The following is a 23,043-nucleotide window of genomic DNA, read 5'->3' on the forward strand; positions in this document are numbered from 1 at the left end:
GGAGATGGGGATCAGCCAGAGGGGCAGTGATGGAGCCCCAACAAAATCTTTAGAAGCTTGGGTGTGCTTTCCTGGTTGGCAATACTCCATGAATATTGTCACATATTTATGCTGAAAAGTAACATTGTCCTGACTCCACAGGGATAGGAAAACTGAAGGTCCCTGTTTGGTACTTTCTTATACTCTGCTCTGTGAGCCTTTCTGGTGGATTATCGAAGCTAAGGGTGTTATTTGGGACTCCTGGACTTTCAGTTGGTGTCAGAAGGGAGGGTTGTCTTGTGTGAACTGTTTCCCTTAACTTCACAGTTGCTCAAACGTTAACATGGTAGAAATTTCCCTGTCTTCTGAGACTTAGTTCAAACATTTCCTTCTTTGGTAGAGATTTCTAATGTTCATCCATATCTAGTTCTCCTGCCCTTCTGAGTTCATAGGACTTTTAGTTTTCTGTTCCCTTGAAGTTGGATGAAGCCATGTGATCAGTTCTGGCTAGAGAATTTACCTGTAAGTGAGAAACAATCTAGGGCTCTCTTTCCAGCTGTGATGATTATGGAAATATGTCTTGAGATGGAGTTGTAGTAAGGCAGAAGCAGCCCAGATTGTGTACTATCACATAGGTGATAGCTGCCCCAGAGAGTCACCTGGACTCACAGCAGGATTTGTATAAGCAAGAAATAAGTTCTTGTATGTTAAAGCCATTAAGATTTGGGGAAAAATCTGTTACTGCAGCACAACTAAACTTATCCTGATTGCAAAGATCTTCCTCAGTCACAATTAACCACTCCATTTTTTGAGTGCTTCCAGGCCCACATCCATCCTTGTTATGGTCCATGCTTATATGTTCTCACTAAATTCTGAGTGACTGTAGATATTTTATTTTAGTCATCTTGGTATTTCTTGTGTACCTGGCCCAGATTACATATTCAGGATATGCAAGTTGAATCTAATTCAGCTGGTTGGCAGCATGGCTGTTGTGGAGATGGACATAAACCTGCCTAAACAATCTGCCTTAAATGATGTACTGGTGAGCTAAACAGAAGTAATAGAGGCTTCTGAAGAACACAGGAACACTCTATGGCCATGTACCATTCCTTTCTTCCTCTTCCCCAACTATATGAGAAAACAGTGTCCATGTGACACTCATGGCCTACTGGAGAAGGAAGTCACAGTTCAAGAGAGAAATGGGAGAGATGGAATCAGAATAGAGTGCTTCCAGGGAACATGAATTTTACCTCCCAACACCCCCTCTAACTGTGTTGCAAACCCAGATGGTCTAATCTACCTATGGTCAGGCTGAACTGTTGCCCTGCAGGTGGTTGGACTTGGTGGAATGCTGAGGTCTCATTTTGTTATCTTGGGCCTGGTAGGTAAAGGCCTGGGCAAGCAAGATTTACCTCACCAGTCCCGTATCCTATTCAGGACAGAAGTCTCTGGGAGCCAGGGGTAAGAAGGTCATCATAAATAAGGAAATCCCAAAGGGTCTAAAAGTTAAGTGGGTCAAGCAGCAGAGTGGTGGTCTCTGTGACTGAAACACTGAAGTAAGCCAAAGCCCACAGCAAAGACCTTAGGCCTCCTCCCCCTTGCTCTTGGTACTAGAGACAAAAGGACCTATGGCTGTAGTCACCTGTTGGAAGCCTAGGTTAGAAAACTTAAGATACAGGGCTCTCAAGGAGATTATAGAGAGTGATACATTCATGTGCTAGTATCAACCTATTCCATATTCTTGCTTCCAACCCCCCTCAACCCATGCTGCACCCAGGAACTCTCTGATAGTAGGCAACTCTGAGATCAATTTGAAGGGGGTTGGGAGATGGGTGAAGAATAAGTATTTTATTAAGGTCAGTGTTTATTTCTTCTGGAGAAAGGCAGGTTAAGTAATATCAGAACATACAAATTATTGTGTCTCTAATGGGCAGCATAAGATACCACATGGGAGCCTTGTGGGCAGCAAGGAGCATGTATGTGCAGGAGACACCATGATGAAAGAAACAGTAAGGTCACTCCATCCACTTTGGGGGATGGATAAAGAATATGTCTACCTCTGAGGAGACAGGACTGGAAGCATTAGGAAAGAACTGGAGGTGGGGGATTCCTAAGTGATATGGATTCTGGTTAGGTCCCAAAAGCAGCTTTTAAGCTCATGTGAGAGTACACAGGGCAGGTGCTGGACTTACAGCTGCAAGGAAAAGGAGCAAGGTCAGGAATGGGCCTTCAAGTCTTGTGAAAGAGCCAAGTGACATGAAGGATAGTCCCACCCATGAAGACATTTGAAGCACCCCTGGTTACAGGATCAAACTTGATTCTTGTGGCCCACTCTTCCAGAAAAGACATGGAAGGCCACAGACAGACCATGGAAAGCCTGGCAATAGAACAGCAGGGCTGGCAGGCCAAGACTAGGCTGGTGTAAGCTGTCCCTGCCAGGCAAATTCCCTTTATTTCACAATTGGTAAAACACACACACAAACACACACACAAAATGGCATGAGAGCTATGCCTGGAGGTGTCTTTTTACTTCTTTTATTGAACTCCATAAATATTTTCATAAGGCTTTGTGTCATTACAACATCATATTTTTGTTAAACATTTTTTTTAAACACACAACTTTGACACTTGTTTGACAGGGTCAAACAGTCAGATAGAAGAAATGAAATAATAAACTGGCAAGTGCAGAGCAGCAGGGGTAATCAAAATCACTGTTGCCCATCCATCCACCCCAGCCCACCCCATCCCCAAAACACTAAAAATCACTATTTGGCTTCACACTAGAATTGTTAGAACTCTCTTGTTGCTGTCCTTATAAATCCTTTAGAGATATACACATAGAAGGGACAAGAGGGAGAGAGAGAAAGAGGAGGTGGATTTCTGGGTTAGGACCATCCCACAAGAGGGCCCATAGAATATATTAGCAAAGCCTTTTTGAGCAAATCCAGGTCTCATTGAGTTGAGGAAAGGGGATCTCTGGGCCATGCAGAAACAGAGATTTACAGAGTTCTTGTGGATAGCATCGCTATGGGAACACAGAATAGGCTTGGATCCTAAGCCCAGGTAATGGGGTTCCCTTTGGGGCTGTTGGCCACCGGTCTGCTTTTCTGCCATAGACTGGGGGAATATTCCAAGCAATGGTGAACAGATTTCTTGTTGTTTTCATAAATTATTGGCATCTGATGAGGCCAGTGGGTTGGGTGGATGAGAGGTGGGTGGAAAGAGGTGATAATCCCTGATTCTGGAGCTCTGGGCACAGCCCCAGGGGAGCAGGAAGTGGGAGTGTGAGTGAGCTTGGCCAAGAGAAGTTGTAGGTCCAGGGACCTGCCCATGCATCCCCACTTGGTGTGCCCCCAGGCCCTGGAGAAACAAGTCAAGGCCAAGCCTAGTGAGAAGGAATTGAAAGTAGGAAAATAATGTTCACTCAAGGGAGGCCTACACAGCCAGACATTCTGTTTGCCAGGGAAGCCACTTTAGCTTAGGCACTGGGTACCAGGCTCCTTGTCAAGTGGGCTTAAGTAGCTGGGTCAGGTGCTGAGCAGTTGTGGCCAGTCCCGAGCCCTGGCCTTCTGCCCAGCTCACACTTATCCTTGGCTAACTCCTCAAGTCTCATTTGGGTGTGGTGGAATGGGAGCTTAAACAGCTTGTAATTTGATTCCCATAGAAGAAAAATTCCCAGGCTGGGCAGGGCCTGGTCTGGGTCAGGAGGCGTAAGAGCAGCAATCAAGCCAGCTATGCTGTGTCCCATGCAGCCATGAGTCCTTTCATGATTAAGTCTTCTCCCACAGGGTCCAGGATAGACTCAAAATCTCCAGATTCCTCACTAGAATGGCTCTCCATAGTAGGGCCCATTCTTACTCCTTTGTACTCCATTCTCCTTGCTGTTCAAGGTCTATCTATCTGAGGGGCTATGTGGAGAGGAGGAATAGGGAGTACTCATAGGGAGTCTGTCTCTTTGTGTGGAAAGTTAGTTTTTCCTAAGTGTAAAGCCTACCAAAAATGAGCCTGAGGGTAGCATCTCTGCCTCAGATCCTTTCTCCACAGGGAAAAGTCCCCTAGGCTCCTCGCTTGCTTACTTCAAATGTTGTGGGATGGGAGAATGTTGGAAACAGGGCAGTCTTTGAGTGCTAGAAGTGCTTTAACTATGCCCATACCAGCAACCCTCCTGTGCAGGGGAGAGCAGGAGAAAGAAGGAAGACAGGAAGAGGGGAAGGAAGGAGCCATGGAAGATTATCCATGCAATCGGCTAACAATGGGGGAAGTTTCACATAAGTTAGGAACTGTAAGTACATATCTTGGGCTGAGGTTGTCTCTTTCATGCCCATCTTTGTTCTTTCTTATAAGAGGTTACTATCAGCCTTTGATTCTGTCCAGGTCAATAATTTGAATACAGTTGATGATCTTGGTGAGGTGGGCTCTGTCTTGACCTCTCACAGATTCCAGCAATGCTGCCTAAACAATCTGCCAATGGGGAGCAGGTACAACCAGGTCCCCGATTGCAGTGGGGAGTCCTACTCTAAACCTGCTTGGTACTGGAGGCAGTTGAATCCCTCCTCCAGGAGGCAGAGTCTCAGCCTCTTTACTTCTAGTTCAGATTTTTTAGTTTAGGGGAGGGACAAGCCTAGAAGAAACACCATAACCAAAGTGGCATGAAGAAGAGAAAAACTGACCCAAAAACCCCAGATACAAAACTGGCATGACCCAGCAGTGCTGCAACATGGGAATCCCCAGTGCTAGCAGAAGAAATAGCCCAAATGCAGAATGCTCCCTGAACAGAAGTCTTCTCCAGCATCATTACTCTGACATTCCCTTGCTTCTGTTTAGTTTCGATCCCTCTACAACACCTAAAACACAGTGAAAGCAATAGAAATATTGAGCACTTATGTCACAGGGCACAACAGAGCATGTCCAGACTGGCATGACTGAGGACAGAAGATGCAGGGAAAAGGCTATTTGGGGCAACTGCAGGGCTGCAGAAATAATTCGCAGATGATCAGTTGAGGGAGTGGAGGAAGGGGATCCTCCCTTTACCCAGTGAAAAGGAAAAGGAAAAAAAGAAAGTCAAAACTCCCAAACTCCACCACATCAAATTAAATTCAAAAGTCATCAGCATCAGTATCATCAGGTAACTAAAAAACAATACAAACACATCTATGTTAATAATGACAAGTCAATGAATCACTCACAGGAGAGCAAAAAGATTATCTCAACAAGAAAAGGAACAAATAGAAATGTCATTTTCTGAAAGTAAAGGGGAGGGGGACAGGGTAAGAATGGAAAACATTTTAAGAAGGGATCATGTGTTTGGAATTCATTGGTACTTCTTCCTACCAACTACAGATTTTACTTCCCCAAAACAACAGAAAACATTTTTGGTCCTTCTGCGTGTGTGTGTGCGTGTGTGTGTGTGTGTGTGTGTGTGTGTGTGTGTGTGTGTACACTCAAGGTCCTGTGTGCGTCTGTGTATGCGTGTGTGTGTATGTGTGTGTGTGTGTGTGTGTGTGTATATATATATATATATATATATATATATAAATTTCAACAGTGCTTCTCCGAAAAAAGGTCCATCTATAAATATAATTTTATTTACTTTATTTTAAAATTATCTGCCTCCCTGTTGGTATTATTTTTTGAAGGGGGTTAACCTGCTGAAGTTTTGCCAGAATGGTGACTGGCTGCGCTTGGGTTCGGTGAACTCAAAGACCTGCGACTGAGCGATGCCATCAGGGACCAGGTACTGGCCCTGGTTTAACGGGTCCTGCGGTGGTGGGTAGGAAGGAGGAACTGAGCGAGCAGAGGTGACACCTAGAGTAGACGGGAGATCAAAGGGAAATGGTATAAATTAAGTAGTAAGGGGATTCTCAAAGCACCTAGTGCCCACTTTTAATCCTTATCTCTATTCAGAACAGAATAGGCTGAGGAACACAGCATATGATTCAGAATGCAAGGGTGATCTCTCTGCTGCTCCCAAATACCTTTCTCATCTGCTGGTCAGTGTCTGAAATTTCAACATTATAGTTTCTCTGTTTGCCTTTGTTTGATGACTTGATCCCATTACCCTGGAAGTAGTATCATATTAAGCCATCATATAACATATTAAGACATTCACACTTCAGTGGGAAGGAACCACTTCTTTTCTAAAAGCCAGTATTTTGTTGTTTTGTTTTTGTTCTTGTTATTGTTTTCCAGCTTTATTGAGATGTAACTGACATACAATGTTGTGTAAGTTTAAGGTATGCAATGTGATAATTCATTATACATATATATTGTGAAATAATTACCACAATAAGGTTAGTTAGCACATCCATCACCTCACACAATTACCTTAAGTATACAATAGCGTATTGTTAACTACATTAACCATACTGTACATTATATCTCCAAAACTAATTCATCATATAACTAGAAGCTTGTGCCCTTTGACCAACATCACCCCACTTTCCCCAACCCCAACCCCTGGCAACCTACTTTCTGTTTCTATAATTTTGCCTTTTTCAGATTGCTTATATAAATGACATATTGTATTTGTATTTTTCTGTCTGACATTTCACACAGCATAACTCCCTAAAGACCATCCATATTTCCATAAATGGCAGGATTTCCTTCTTTTTATGGTTGAATAGTATTCCACAGTGTGTATGTGTGTGTGTGCGTGTGTGTGTGTCTTTTTTGGGTGTATGGTTTATAAAAAAGTTTCTCCCATTGCATAGGTAGCCTTTTCATTTTGTTGATTGTCTTTTGCTATGCAGAAGCTTTCTAGTTTGATGTAGTCCCACTTGCTCATTTTTGATTTAGGTGTCATATTCAAAAACTCATTGCCAAGATCAATGTTGAGGAGTACAGGGAAAACAGGGAAAACCCTGTTTTCTTCTAGGAATTTTATAGATGTGGGTCTTACACTTAAGTCTTTAATCAGTTTTGAGTTAATTTTTGTGAGTGGTGTTATTTAGGAGTCCAATACAGTCCTTTGCATGTAAATATTCAATTTTCCCAATACTATTAATAAAAGAGACTATCTTTCCCCCACTAAATATTCTTGGCCTCCTGACAAATATTAGTTGACCATAAGTGTGGGTTTATAATTGGGCTCTTGATTCTGTTCCATTGATCTATATGCTGTTTTTTATGCTAGTACCATACTTTTTTGATTATTATAGCTTTGTAATATAGTTTGAAATTGGGATGCATGATTGCCCCAGCTTTGTTCTTCTTTAACAGAACTGCTTTGGTAAATTGGGGTCTTTTGTGGTTCCATATGAATTTTAGGAGTGTTTTGTCTCCTTCTATGAAAAATGCCATGGAATTTGAGATAAGGATTACAGCAAGTATACAGGTGGCTTTATATAGTAAGGACATTTTCACAATATTAATTCTTATCATCCATGAATATGGAATATCTTTCCATTTATTTGTGTCTTCTTCAATTTCTTTCATAAATGTCTACTAGATTTCAATGTGCAGATCTTTAACCTTCTTGGTTAAACCTATTCCTAAGTACTTTACTATTTTGTGCTATTGCAAAGGGGACCATGTCCTTAATTTCTCCTTTGGATGTTTGTTGTTAGTGAAACACAACTGATTTCTGTACACTGATTTTGTATCCTGAAACATTACTGAATTCCTTTATTATTCTAATATTATTATTTCTTGGGATAGTCTTTAGAGTTTTCTATGTATGAAATCATATCATCTGTAAACAGAGACAATTTGACTTCTCACTTTCTGACTTTAATTGCTTTTTATTGCCTGACTGCTCTGGCTAGGACTTCAAGAGCTATGCTGAATAGGAGTGGTGAGGTTTGGAATCCTTGTCTTATTCCTGAACTTAGAGGAAAAGCTTTCAAACTTTCACCTCTGAGTATTGTTATTAGCGGTGAGCTTGTCATAAAAGGCATTGATTATATTGAGATATGTTCTTTGTATACCCAATTTATTGAGAATTTTTATCACGAAAGATGTTGAATTTTGTAAAATGCTTTTTCTGCATCTATTTAGGTGATCATGTGATTTTTATCTTTCATTCTATAAATGTGGTGTGTCACATTTATTGATTTGCATATGTAGACCATGCCTGCATCCTAGAGATGAATCCCACTTGATGATGATGCATGATCCTTTCATGTGCTGTTGAATTTGGTTTGCTAGTATTTTGTTGAGAATTTTTACATCTATATTCATCAAGGATATCTAGTAATATCTTTATCCAGCTTTGGTATTGGGGAAATGCTAGCTTCATAAAATGAGTTTGAGAGTGTTCCTTTTAGGTTTTTGACTAGTTTGAGAAGGACTGTTGTTAATTCTTTTTAAAATGTTTCATGTAATTCACCAGTGAAACCATATATCTGTTCCTGGGCTTTCCTTTGTTGGGAGGTTTGACTACTGATTCAACCTTCTCACTTGTTATTTGTCTGCTCAGATTTTGTATTTTTCCCTAATTTGAGACAATAGTAGACATATTACATTGTATAAGATTAAGGTGTACAACATAATGATTTGATATATGTATATACTGCAAAAAGATAAGCACATTAAGGTCACTTAACATCCATCACTTCACATAGTTACACGTTTTTTCTTTTGATGAGAACTTTTACAATCTACTCTCTTAGCAACTTTCAAATATACAATACAGTTTTGCTAACTTTAGTCTTCATGCCGTATGTTACTTCCTCAACCTCATTTATTTTATAACTGAAACTCTACCTTTTGACCACATTCACCTATTTCCCCAACCCAAAACCCCTTGCATGTGGCAAACATCAATCTCTTCTCTGTTTCTACAAATTCAGTTTTATTAGATTCCCCATATGAGTGATATCATACAGTATTTGTCTTTCTTTGTCTGAATTATTTCATTTAGCATAACACCTTCCAGGTTAGTCCACAATGTGGAAAAGACAAGATTTCCCTCTTTCTACAGCTGAATAATATTCCATTGTGTGTGTTTGTATATATTTATTTTATCTATTTATCTGTCAAAGGACACTTAGGTTGTTTCTATGTCTTGGCTATTATGAATAATGCAGTAACAAATATGGGGTACAGATAGCTCTTCAAGATAGTTATTTCTTTTCTTTAGATATATACCCAGAACTGGAATTGAATTATACGGTAGCTCTATTTTTAATTTTTTAATGAACCTCCATACTGTTTTCCATAGCAGCTGTACCAACTTACACTCCCACCAACAGTATAAAAGGGTCTCCTTTCTCTACATCCTTCCCAGCACTTGTCTTTTGATAACAGCCTTTCTGAAAGGTGTGAGGTAATATCTCATAGTGGTTTTGATTTGCATTTCCTGATGATGAATGATGCTGAGGTACTTTTCGTGTACCTGTTGGCTGTTGGAATATTTTCTTTGAAAAATGTCTACTTAGGTCTTTGGCTTATTTTTTTTTTTTACATCTTTATTGGAGTATAATCGCTTTACAATGGTGTGTTAGTTTCTGCTTTAATAACAAAGTGAATCAGTTATACATACACATATGTTCCCATATCTCTCCTCTTGTGTCTCCCTCCCTCCCATCCTCCCTATTCCACCCCTCTAGGTGGTCACAAAGCACCAAGCTGATCTCCCTGTGCTATGCAGCTGCTTCCCACTAGCTATTTTACATTTGGTAGTGTATCTATGTCCATGCCACTCTCTCACTTTGTCACAGCTTACCCTTCCCCCTCCCCATATCCTCAAGTCCATTCTCTAGTAGGTCTGTGTCTTTATTCCTGTCTTACCCCTAGGTTCTTCACATTTTTTTTTCCCTTAAATTCCATATATATGTGTTAGCATACGGTATTTGTCTTTCTCTTTCTGACTTACTTCACTTTTATTGGAATATAGTTGATTTACAATATTGTGTTAGTTTCTGTTGTATAGCAAAGTGAATCAGTTAAACATATACATATATCTGCTCTTTTTTAGATTCTTTTCCCATAAAGGTCATTACAGAGTATTGAGCAGAGTTCCCTGTACTATACAGTAGGTTCTTATTAGTTATTTATTTTATATATAGTAGTGTGTATATGTCAGTCCCAATCTCCCAATTTATCTCTCTCTCCCTTTCCACTTTGGTAACCATAAGTTTGTTTTCTATATCTGTGACTCTATTTTTGTTTTGTAAATAAGTTCATTTGTACCATTTTTTAGATTACACATATAATCAATACCATATGATATATGACTTACTCTGTCTGACTTACTTCACTCAGTATGACAATCACTAGGTCCATCCATGTAGCTTCAAATAGCATTATTTTGTTCTTTTTTATGGCTGAGTAATATCCCATTGTATATATGTACCACATCTTTATCCATTCATCCATTGATGAACATTTAGGTTCCTTCCATGTCCTGGCTATTGTAAATAGCACTGCGATGAACATTGGGGTGAATGTTTCTTTTTTATTTTTTTAACATATTTATTGGAGTATAATTACTTTACAATGGTGTGTTAATTTCAGCTTTATAACAAAGTGAATCAGCTATACGTAAACATATATTCCCATCTCTCCTCCCTCTTGCATCTCCCCCCCCACCTCTCTACTAACAAATGTAAAATAGATAGCTAGTGGGAAGCAGCTGAATAGCACAGGGAGATCAGCTCGGTGCTTCATGTATCTTTTTGATTTATGGTTTTCTCTGGATATATGCCTAGGAGAAGGATTGCTGGATCATATGGTAGCTCTATTTTTAGTTTTTTAAAGAACTTCCATACTGTTCTCCATAGTGGCTGTACCAATTTACATTCCCACCAACAGTGTGGGAGGGTTCCCTTTACTCCACACCCTCTCCAGCATTTGTTTGCAGACTTTATGATGATGGCCATTCTGACCGGTCTGTGGTAATACCTCATTGTAGTTTTGATTTGCATTTCTCTAATAATTAGCAATGTTGAGCATCTTTTCATGTGATTTTGGCCATCTATATGTCTTCTTTGGAGGGATGTCTATTAGATCTTCTGCCCACTTTTTGATTGGGTTGTTTGTTTATTTTTTTTGATAGTGAGCTGCATGAGCTGTTTGTATATTTGGAGTTTATTCCCTTGTCAGTTGCTTCATTTGCAAATATTTTCTACCATTCTGTGGGTTGTCTTTTTTTTTATGGTTTTCCTTGCTGTGCAAAAGCTTGTAAGTTTAATTAGGTCCCATTTGTTTATTTTTGTTTTTATTTTCAGTACTCTAGGAGGTGGATCCAAAAAGATATTGCTGAAACTTATGTCAAAGAATGTTGTGCCTATGTTTTCCTCAAAGAGTTTTATAGTATCTGGTCTTACATTTAGGTCATTAATCCACTTTGAGTTTATTTTTATGTGTGGTGTTAGAGAATGTTCTAGTTTTATTCTTGTACATGTAGCTGTCCAGTTTCCCCAGCACCATTCATTGAAGAGACTGTCTTTTGTCCACTATATTTCCTTGCCTCCTTTGTCGTAGATTAATTGACCATAGGTGCATGGGTTTATTTCTGGGCTTTCTATTCTGTTCCACTGATCTATATTTCTGTTTTTGTGCCACTACCATACATTTTTGGAAATGATTTTTTAAATTTTTGTTTTATATCGGAGTTGATTAACAATTTTGTGTTAGTTTCCGGTGTACAGCAGAGTGATTCAGTTATACACACAGATGTATCTATCCTTTTGCAGATTCATTCCCATTTAGATTATTACAGAGTATTGATCAGATTTCCCTGAGCTATACAGTAGGTCTTTTTGATAACTTTAGTTTTGTAGTATAGTCTGAAGTCAGGGAGCCTGATACCTCCAGCTCCATTTTTCTTTCTCAGGATTACTTTGGCTATACAGAGCCTTTTGTTTCCATATAAATTAAAAAAAATTGTTCTAGTTCTGTGAAAAATGTTATTGGTAAATTAATAGGGATTGCATTGAATCTGTAGATTGCCTTGGGTAGTATAGTCATTTTGACAATATTGATTCTTCCAAACCAAGAACATGGTATATCTTTCCATCTGTGTCACCTTCAATTTCTTTCATCAGAGTCTTATAGTTTTCAGAGTACAGGTCTTTTGTCTCGTTAGGTAGGTTTATTCCTAGGTATTTTATTCTTTTTGATGAGATGGTAAATGGGATTGTTTCCTTATTTTCTTTCTGATTTTTGCTGTTAGTGTACACAAATACAAGTGATTTCTGAGTGTTAATTTTGTATCCTGCAACTTTATTAAATTCATTGATATGCTCTAGTAGTTTTCTGGTAATGTCTTCAGAATCATCAATGTATAGTACCACGTCATCTGAAAACAGTGACAGTTTTACTTCTTTTCCAGTTTAGATCCTGCTCATTTCTTTTTCTTCTCTGGTTGCTGTGGCTAGGACTCCCAGAACTTGAATAAAAGTGGTGAGAGTGGACATCCTTTTCTTGTTCCTGATCTTAGAGGAAATGCTTTCAGCTTTTACCATTGAGTGTGATGTTAGCTGTGGGTTTGTTGTATATGGCCTTTATTATGTTGAGGTAGGTTCCATTTATGACCACTTTCTGGACAGCTTTTATCATAAATGGGTGTTGGAACTGTAAAAAGCCTTTCTGCATCTATTGAGATAATCATATTTTTTTATACTTTTTAATTTGTTAATGTGGTATATCACAGTGACTAATTTGGGGATAATGAAAAATCCTTGTATCCCTGGGATAAATCCCACTTGATTGTAGTGGTTGATCCTTTTAACATATTGTTGGATTTGTTTTGCTAGTATTTTGTTGAGGATTTTTCCATCTATGTTCTTCAGTGATATTGGCGTATAATTTTATTTTTTTGTGGTATCTGCATCTGGTTTTGGTATTAGGGTGATGGTGGCCTCGTAGAATGAGTTAGGGAGTGTCCCCCCCTTGCTATATTTTGGAAGAGTTTGAGAAGGATAGGTGTTAACTCTTCTCTAAATGTTTGACAGAATTTGCCTGTGAAGCCATCTGATGTTGGACTTTTGTGTGAAGTTTTTTTTTTTTTTCAGTACGCGGGCCTCTCACTGTTGTGGCCTCTCCTGTTGCAGCGCACAGGCTCCAGATGCACAGGTTCAGCGGCCATGGCTCACAGGCCCAGCCGCTCCGCAGCATGTGGGATCCTCCCGGACCAGGGCACGAACTCGTTTCCCTGCATTGGCAGGCGGACTCTCAACCACTGTGCCACCAGGGAAGCCCTGAATTTTTAAAAATAAGTTTCAATTTCAGTACTTGTGATTGCTCTATTCATATTTTCTATTTCTTCCTGGTTCAGTCTTGGGAGGTTTTACCTTTCTAAGGATTTGTCCATTTCTTCTAGGTTGTCCATTTTATTGGCATATAGTTGCCTGTAGTAGTCTCTTATGATCCTTTGTATTTCTGTGTTGTCCAAAGTAACTTCTTTTTCATATCTAATTTTAGTGATCTGAGCCCTATCCCTTTTTTTCTTGATGGGGCTGGCTTAAAGTTTATCAATGTTGTTTATCTTTTCAAAGAACCAGCTTTTAGTTTCACTGTCTTTTCTCTTGTTTTCATCATCTCCATTGCATTTGTTTCTGTTCTGATGTTTATGATTTCTTTCCTTGTACTAACTTTGGGTTTTGTTTGTTCTTATTTCTCTAGTTGCTTACGGTGTAAATTTTTGTTGTTTATTTGTGATTTTTCTTGGTTCCTAAGGTAAGACTGCATTGCTACAAACTTCACTCTTAGAACTGCTTTTGCTGCATCCCATACGTTTTGGATCATCGTGTTTTCATTTTCGTCTGTCTCTAGGTAGTTTTGAATTTCCTCTTTGATTTCTTCAGTGATCCATTTGTTGTTCAGTAACATATAGTTAGCCTCCACATGTTTCTGCTTTTTGCAGTTTTTTTTTCATGTAGTTGATTCCTAATCTCAACATTGCAGTTGGAGTGCTGGCTTGATATAATTTCAATTTTCTTAAATATAATGAGGCTTACTGTATGGTACACCATGTTATCTGTCCTGGAAAATGTTCTATGTGCACTTGAGAAGAATGTGCATCTTCTCCTTTTAAATGGAATATTCTATAAATATCAATTAAGTCCATTTGTCTAATGTGTCATTTAAGCTTTTGTTTCCTTATTGATTTTCTGTCTGAATGATCTGTCCATTGATGAAAATGGGGTGTTAAATTGCCCCGATATTATTGTGTTACTGTCAATTTCTCATTTTATGGCTGTAAGAATTTGCCTTATATATTGAGGTGCTCCTATGTTGGGTGCATAAATATTTACAATTGTTATATATTCTTCTTGGATTGATGCTTTGCTCATTATGTGGTATCCTTTTTGTCTCTTGTAACAGTCTTTATTTTAAAGTCTATTTTGTCTGATATGAGTATCACTACTCCAGCTTTCTTTTGATTTCCATTTGCATGGAATACCTTTTTCCATCCCCTCATTTTCAGTCTGTATGTGTCTCTAGATTTCATGTGGGTCTCTTGCAGACAGCATATATGTGTCTTTTTTTTTTTTAATTTGGATATAGTTGTTTTACAATGTCATGTTAGTTTCTACTGCACAGCGAAGTGGAGTTCCCTTTGTTATACAACAGGTTCTTGATAGTTTTCTATTTTATACATATTAGTGTATATATGTCAATCCCATTCTCCCAATTCATGCAACCCCCATTCCCCCTTGGTGTCCATACATTTGTTCTCTACACCTATGTCTCTATTTCTGCCTTGCAAACTGGTTCATCTGTACTATTTTTCTAGATTCCACATATATGTGTTAATATATGATATTTGTTTTTCTCTTTCTGACATACTTCACTCTGTATGACAGTCTCTAGGTCCATCCATGTCTCTACAAATGACCCAATTTTGTTCCTTTTTATGGCTGAGTAATATTCCATTGCATATATATACCACGTCTTCTTTTTCTTTTTTAAATCAATTATGCCAGTCTATGGCTTTTTGTTTGAGGATTTAATCCATTTACATTTAAGATAATTACTGATCTGTATGTTCTTATTGCTATTTTGTTAATTGTTTTGGATTAGTTTCTGTAGTCCTTTTTTCTTCCCTTCCCTTTTTGTTCTCTTCTCTTGTGATTTGATGACTATGTTTATTGTTGTGTTTGGATTGCTTTTTCTTTTTTTGTGTGTTTGTATCTGTTCTAGATTTTTGCTTTCCGCTTACCATGAGGTTTTGATATAGCAGACTACATATATACAAGGTTTTTTAAAGTTGCTGGTCTCTTAATTTTAAATGGATTTCCAATATCCTGCATTTGTATGCTCCTCTTCTCACTATTGCTGTTTTTGTTATCATATTTTGTGTGGATGCTTGCCTACCTTTACTGTATGTTTGCCTTTACTGTTGCACTTTCCCATTCATAATTTTCTTGTTTCTAGTTGTGGTCTTTTCTTTTCCATCTAGAGAATTCCTCTTAGCATTTGTTGTACAGCTGGTTTGGTGGTGGTGAATTTTCTTAGCTTTTTTTTGTAAAGCATTTGTTTTACCATGGAATCTGTATGAGAGCTTTGCTTGGTAGAGTATTCTTGGTTGTGTTTTTTCCCTTTCATGGCTTTAGATATATCGTGCCACTCCCTTTGGGGCTGCAGAGCTATTGTTGAACAATCAGCTGATAACTTTATGGAAATTCCCTTGTGTGTTATTTGTTGCTTTTCCTTTGTCGCTTTTAATATTTTCTCTGTCTTTTTTGTCAATTTTATTAATATGTGCCTCAGTATGTCCCTCCTTGGGTTTATCCTGTATGGGACTCTCTGCATTTCCTGGTCTTGAGTGGGTGTTTCCTTTCCCATGTAAGGGAAGTTTTTGGCTATTATCTCTTTAAATATTTTCTCAGGACCTTTCTCTCTCTCTTCTCCTTCTGGGACCCCTATAATGCAAATGTTTTTGCATTTAATGTTGTCCCAGATGTCTCTGAGTCTGTCCTCATTTCTTTTCATTCTTTTTTTCTTTATTCTGTTTTGCAGCAGCAATTTCCCCCAATCTGTCTTCCAGCTCACTTATTTGTTCTTCTGCCTCACTTTTTCTATTGATTCCTTCTAGTGCATTTTTCATTGCAGTTATTGTATTGTTTAATCTTTGTTCTTTTAAGCTTCTAGCACTTTATTAAACATTTCTTGTATCCTATTGGTCTGTGCTCCATTTTTTTTTCTGACATCTAAAATCATCTTTACTCTCATTACTCTGGATTCTTTTCCAGATAGGTTGCCTATCTCCACTTCACTTAGCTGTTCTTCTGGGGTTTTATCTTGTTCTTTCCTCTGGAACATATTTCTCTGCCATCTCATTTTGTTTAGATTTCTGTCTTTGTGGTCTCCGTTCCTCACACTGCAGGATTGTAGCTTTTCTTGCTTCTGGTGTCTGCACCTTGCTGGGTGAGGTGGGACCAGTGGCTTATACAGGCTTCCTGGTGGGAGAGACTGGTGTCTGCCCACTGGTGGGTGGAGCTAGATCTTATCCCTCTGGGGGTAAGGCCATGGCAAATGGTGTGTTTATAGGTGGTTGTTGGCTCAGGACAACTTTAGGCAGCCTGTCTGCTGATGGGTGGGGCTGTGTTCTCACCATGTTCATTGTTTGGTCTGAGGCATTCAAGTGCTGGATCCTACAGGCTGTTGTCCAGGTCTTGGTGTCAATATGATGACCTCTGGGAGAGCTCATGATGATCAATATTCCTTGGAGACCCCACCACCAGTGTCCTTGTCCCCACAGTGACCCACAGCCGACCCCTGCCTCCCTAGGATACTCTCCAAGGCCCGCAGGTAGGTCTGACCCAGGATCCTATGGAGTCACTGCTTTGCCCTGGGTACCAGTGCATGTGAAACCTTGTGTGCTCCCTCCAAGGGTGTAGTCTGTTTCCACCAGTCCTGTGGAACTCCTAGACTCAAGCCCACTGGCCTTCAAAGCCAAATGTTTTGTGTGCTCCTCTTCCCATTGCCAGACCCCCAGGCTGGGGAGACTGATGTGGGGCTCAGAACTCTCACTCCTGTAGGAGAACCTCTGTGATATATTAATTTTCCAGTTTGTGGGTTGCCCAGTTGGTGGGTATAGGATTTGATTATATTGCAGAAGCACCCCTCCTACCATCTCGTTGTGGCTTCCTCTTTGTCTTTGGGTGTAGAGTGCATATTTTGGTAGGTTGGGGTCTTTTTTGTCGATGGTTATTCAGCAGTTAATTTTGATTTTGTTGTTTTTGTGAGAGGAGATAAGCTCAAGTCCTTCTACTCTGCCATCTTGTCTCCTGCCCCTGTCATATTTTCTTCTTCACGTTTTCGTGTTACTAATTAGCATACTTTCATTTCAGCTTGAAGAACCTTCAGCATTTATTGTAAGACAAATCTAGTGGTGATTAACTCTTTCAGCTTTTTTTTTTTTTTTTTTTGGTCTGGAAAATTCTTTTTCTCTCCTTTATTTCTGAAGACAACTTTTCTGGGTACAGCATTCTTGGTTGGGTGTTATTTTCTTTCAGTACTTTGAATATATCATTCCACTCTCTCCTTGCCTGCTAGGTTTCTGTTGAGAAATCTGCTGATAGCCTTATGCAGGTTCCCATGCATATGAGATTCGTTTTTTTCTCTTGCTGCTCTTAACCTTCTCTTTTTGTCTTTGATTTTAGAGAGCTTTATTATAATGTATCTTAGAGAAGACCATTTTGGGTTGAATTGTTTGGAGACCAGTGAGCCACATGAACTTAGATATTCAAATATCTACCCAGAATTGGGAAGTCCTAGTCATTATTTATTTAAATGATCTTTCTTCCCCTTTCTCCCTCTCTTCTTCTGGGACTCCAATATTTTGTAGATTGTTAATCTTAATTTTATCCTATAAGTCACACAGGCATACTTCACTCTTTTAAATTTTTTTTTTTTCCTACTCTGACTAGTCAATTTCAAATGATCTTTCTTTGACTTCACAGATACTTTCTGCTGGCTCATCAGGTCTGCTATTGATGCTGTCTACTGTATTTTTCATTTCATACATTGTATTCTTCAGCTCTATAACTTGTTTGGTTCTTTTTATGATTTCTACTCTGTTAAATTTCTTATTTTGTTCATGATGTTTTCCTGATGTTGTTGAATTGTTTCTATTGTAGCTCATTGAGCTTCCTTAAAACAACGATTTTGAATTGTTTATCATGCAAATCACAGATCTCCTGGTCTTTGTGTGTCAGCTTCTGGAAATTATTGCATTCCATTGATGATGTCTTGTTTCCTTGATTTTTCATATTCCTTCTAGTCTTGTGTTGCTGTCACCTCCTCCAGTTTTTATTGACTGGCCTCATCTATACATCCAATCATAGATTATTTGGTCTGGAACTTCTCCACTGGACTCCCAGACTTTTACAAAAAAACTCTCATCTGTTGGTGAAAATCTGTGTTCTTTAGGGAGATGACAGTAGAAAACTATTTTGTCATTTTGAGGATGTTGTCAGTTTTCAAAGGTGGTAAGTGTCAAAAATACAAGTGTTCCAGAGGCCAAACAATTATATGTAGATATTAGGGAGGGAATTTGGGGAGTGCTCATTTTATTTTTTAAATTAAGCTTTTTATTTTGAGATCATTGTAGATTCACATGCAGTTGTAAGAGAAAATATAGAGATATACCTTGCACCCTTTACTCAATTTCTCCAATGATAGCATTTTGCAAAACTATATTACAATATTACAGCTAGGATATTAACATTGTTACAGGATACAGTCAAGAGTCATAACATTTCTATCATCACAAGGATTACTCGTGTTATTCTTTTATAACCACACTCACTTCTTTCCTTTCCCTACTCCCTCCTTAACCCCTGGCAAGCACTAATATGTTCCCTATTTCCAAATTATATCATCTGAAGAATGTTATATAAATGGAGTTATACCATATGTAACCTTTGGATGTTGGCTTTTCTCAATCAGCATGAATCCTTAGAAATTCTCCCAAGTTGGTTTATGTACCAATAGTTGGCTCCTTTTTATTGATGTGTTATATTCCATGGTATAGATGTACCAGAATCTGCTTAATTACACCCATTGAAAGACATCTACGTTGTTTCTAGTTTGGGCTATTATGAAAAAGTTGCTATGGGTATTTGTTTAGAAGTTTTTAAGCGACAATAAGTTTTTGTTTCTCTGGGATAAATGCCCAGATGTGTCATTGCTGGGTCATTTGGTAGTTGTATGTTTTATGTCTTAAGAAACTACCAAACTATTACATAAAATAGTGGCTGTACTGTTTTACATTCTCACAAGCAAGGTATGAATGATTCTGTTTCCATGCACCCTTGCCAACATTTGGTGTTTTCACAATTTTTTTCTATTTTAGCCTTTGTAATAGATATGTAATGACATCTCATTGTGGTTTTAATTTACATATTTCCAATGATTAATAATGTTGAACATCTTTTCATGTGTGTAACTGATATCCATATATCCTCTTCAGTGAATTATCTGTCTTGCCCATTTTCTAATTGAAGTGTGTAGTTTTGTTTGTTTGTTTTTACTATTGAGTTTTTAAAATTTTATTTATTTATTTATGGCTGTGTTGGGTCTTAGTTTCTGTGCAAGGGCTTTCTCTAGTTGCGGCGAGTGGGGGCCACTCTTCATCACGGTGCATGGGCCTCTCACTGTCGTGGCCTCTCTTGTGGAGCACAAGCTCCAGATGCACAGGATCAGTAGTTGTGGCTCATGGGCCTAGTTGCTCCGCGACATGTGGGATCTTCCCAGACCAGGGCTCAAACCCGTGTCCCTTGTATTGGCATGCAGATTCTCAACGACTGTGCCACCAGGGAAGTCCTTACTATTGAGGTTTGAGAGTTCTTTATATATTCTAGATACCAATGTTTTGTCAGATACGTGGTTCGCAAATATATTCCCTAGCCTGTAGCTTGTTTTTTCATCCTCTTTACATGGTCTTTCATGGGGCAAAATTTTCTATTTTGATGAGGTTAATTTTATCAATTTTTTATTTTATAGTTCAAGCTTTTGGTGTCAGTTCTAAGAACTTCTTTGCCTAGACCTAAATCCTGATGATCTTCTCCTACTGTTTTCTAAAAGTTTTGTAGCTTTAAATTTAAGTTCATTATCTATTTTGAGTTAATTTTTATAGGGTGTGAAATTAGGTTGAGATTATTTTTACTTTCGGCCTGTGGAAGCCCAATTGCTTCAGTGCCATTTGTTTAAAAGGCATCCTTCCTCCACTGAATTGCTTTTGTACCTTTGTGAAAAATCAGTTGGGCATATTTGTGTAGGTCTGTTTTTGGTTTCTCTATTCTGTTCCATTGATCTAACATGTCTATCCCTCTACAAACACCAAACTGTCTTGGTTATTGTAGCTATATAATTAGTTTTCAAATCAGGGTAGACTTATTATTCAAACTTTATTCTATTTCAAGTTTATTTTAGTTATTCTGGGGTACTCATTTGATTTTGAGCTGGCCCTAAAGCCTCTGGAGATTGGGACTGTACTCATGGCCCTAGGGAGCTCCATGATGACAAACTGAAAGGGGTTGATGAACCAGGAATTAGCAACCAACTCTCAAGAAGTTATATATCAATTCTTAAAAACAATGCAGTGTAAAAAGGCAAATGTAAAGTGAAAAGGCCTCCCTTGGAGCTAGGCTCTGTCCTCTCTGCTTTTCTTCCAGCCAGGCTTCCCCTTCTCTAGAAGAGTAGACTGAGTTAATAAGGTCCCATGGCATTACAGATTGTGTTGGAATCTGTATTAAATCTGAACTAGAGAAATCCTAACAACAATGCTCCCCATCACTTCCAGGAAGGAGTTATTGGCAGGATTAAGAAAGCTGGCTTTCTCAGGTATCTGAGAGAACTCCCTTCTTGCTCTTCCTATGTATATGATAAAACTATTGTACTACTAAGCTGTACAATCACTTCTACATGTGTAGTGCCCTTGAGTCTCAAAATATATCAGTTACCACAGCCCTGGACTAGGAGAGCCTTGAAAACTCGAAATAGAAATAAGGGAATCAATTTTTAGGAATTCTGTGAAGTTTGAGACTAGATAAGTTTCTTTGAAGACTTCAGGATTGCTATTAAACATGGAAAGCTGTTTAGGTGAACCATTGTTTAAATATTGGGAGACAAGAGAAGACATGCAAGGGATAGCCTTGAGACAAGGCAGAGAAGGAACCTGACACAAAGGTTTGGTATGAGCGAGTAGGATTGTTTTCTAGTTCGTTGCTTTGTGCATGTTCCTCTGCTTTATGGTTTCTCAGTGAAAAGATAAGCCAGTCTCAGATAGACTTGAGGGAACTTGGGCTGAAGTAAAGGAACACCATCCCATCATGAAGGTTAGTGTGGTAGAGACAGTGGAGGAATTCAGAGTGAGAGAAGCTCAGGAGGTGAGAGCCTCCAGGAGACAGAGGTGGGCCAGTAGGACAGTAACCACTTTGTAACCTGAGGACTGTCCAGGTGGCTGGGGCTCATATCTCTAAGGAAGAAGCACATTCTCTCAAAGGATTCTACTATTCATACAGATCATAGACTTACTGTTATGAACTCCAGATTACTTTCTAAATTATCATGTTTTCACGCCTAAGAAGTTAGAAGTGGTTGCCTTTAATTCCCTATCTAAAGTGAATCATATTTCCATGATGAGGGAAAGTGCCAGTGAGGGCCTCCCAAGAGTAAGAAGCAACAAACAGTTGGAAGGAAGGCCATGTCTAGCCAGAGGCCCAAGCCAGGTGCACTCCTCAACTGGAAATCAGATCTTCACAGGCACTCAGCCTCCTCAATGAAAAGGAACCTCATTAGGAATAATTAAGGGTGCTTTATGTGGCTACTAGAATTTCAGGCAACTTGAATCTGATCATTTTATATGGTGACTCATTCTGAACCAAACAGCCCTTTAAAAGAGCACAAGGGAGGACCTAGGGAAAGTGAAGTCTCATTAAGAGTCATGTACCAAAATGTTCATTGCAGCTCTCTTTACAATAGCCCAGAGATGGAAACAACCTAAGTGCCCATCATCAGATGAATGGATAAAGATGTGGCACATATATACAATGGAATATTACTCAGCCATAAAAAGAAATGAAATTGAGCTATTTGTAATGAGGTGCATAGAGCTAGAGTCTGTCATACAGAGTGAAGTAAGTCAGAAAGAGAAAGACAAATACCATATGCTAACACATATATATGGAATTTAAGAAAAAAAATGTCATGAAGAACCTAGGGGTAAGACAGGAATAAAGACACAGACTTCCTGGAGAACGGACTTGAGGATATAGGGAGGGGGAAGGGTGAGCTGTGACAAAGCGAGAAAGAGGCATGGACATATATACACTACCAAACGTAAGGTAGATAGCTAGTGGGAAGCAGCCACATAGCACAGGGAGATCAGCTCGGTGCTTTGTGACTGTCTGGAGGGATAGGGAGGGTGGGAGGGAGGGAGGTGCAAGAGGGAAGAGATATGGGAACATATGTATATGTATAACTGATTCACTTTGTTATAAAGCAGAAACTAACACACCATTGTAAAGCAATTATACCCCAATAAAGATGTTAAAAAAAAAGATTGCCTACCCTGGGGACAATGATAGTGGCTGTCAGTAATAGAAAGAGCTGTCAGTAATTGAGGCAAGACAAAAAAGTGAGCTGTGCTTTCCCATCATGGAGGATCATCAGAACCCTGAGATGGAGAGGAGAGATCAGAGGACTTGGAGTCAAGCTGACTTAAGTTCAGAGTCACTTTATCCCAAAGATCCTCAGTTTCTTCATCTGGAAAATGGGGCTAATAATGCCTGCCTTTTCAGGGGTACCATAAAAATGAAATGAAGGAACTTATATAGAATGACTGGTACTGAATAGGTTCTCGAAAAAAAGAAGGGATAGTTCCTAGCTTTTGTTTAATTAAGCATTTTAATTTTTTCTAGTTCAGGAAAATGAGAAAATAAAGCTTCATTTCATATTCAGATTGATCCCCAAGGTATTTTTCTTTTTTAAATACTTTATGGTTCAAAAAGAGAATAACTATCTGAATCTTCTGTCTAGGTTCAGTTTGAAGTTGTCCATTCTGATTTGGGGTTCCTGATTTCACAAATGCTCCCAAACCAATGAAAGAATTGTTATGCACATAACCCTAATATATTTATACATATTAATAAATTCTACAAATTTACTATT

General features: G+C 38.8%; 1 protein-coding gene across 2 annotated transcripts in view; it reads right to left on the minus strand.

The window, feature by feature from the left end:
- Window positions 1–5,535: 5,535 nt before the first annotated feature.
- The window catches only part of ARHGEF9 (Cdc42 guanine nucleotide exchange factor 9), a 195,238-nt gene continuing 177,730 nt past the window's right edge, over window positions 5,536–23,043 (minus strand). For both annotated transcript variants that reach the window (XM_082681102.1, XM_082681101.1), the window contains exon 10: window positions 5,536–5,784. In XM_082681102.1, the coding sequence (XP_082537228.1) occupies window positions 5,603–5,784 (182 nt within the window). In that variant the 3' untranslated portion in view covers window positions 5,536–5,602. The remainder of the gene's footprint in view (window positions 5,785–23,043) is intronic.

This window comes from Grampus griseus, assembly GCF_964374135.1.
Source record: "Grampus griseus genome assembly, chromosome: X".
Taxonomy (NCBI): Eukaryota; Metazoa; Chordata; class Mammalia; order Artiodactyla; family Delphinidae; genus Grampus; species Grampus griseus.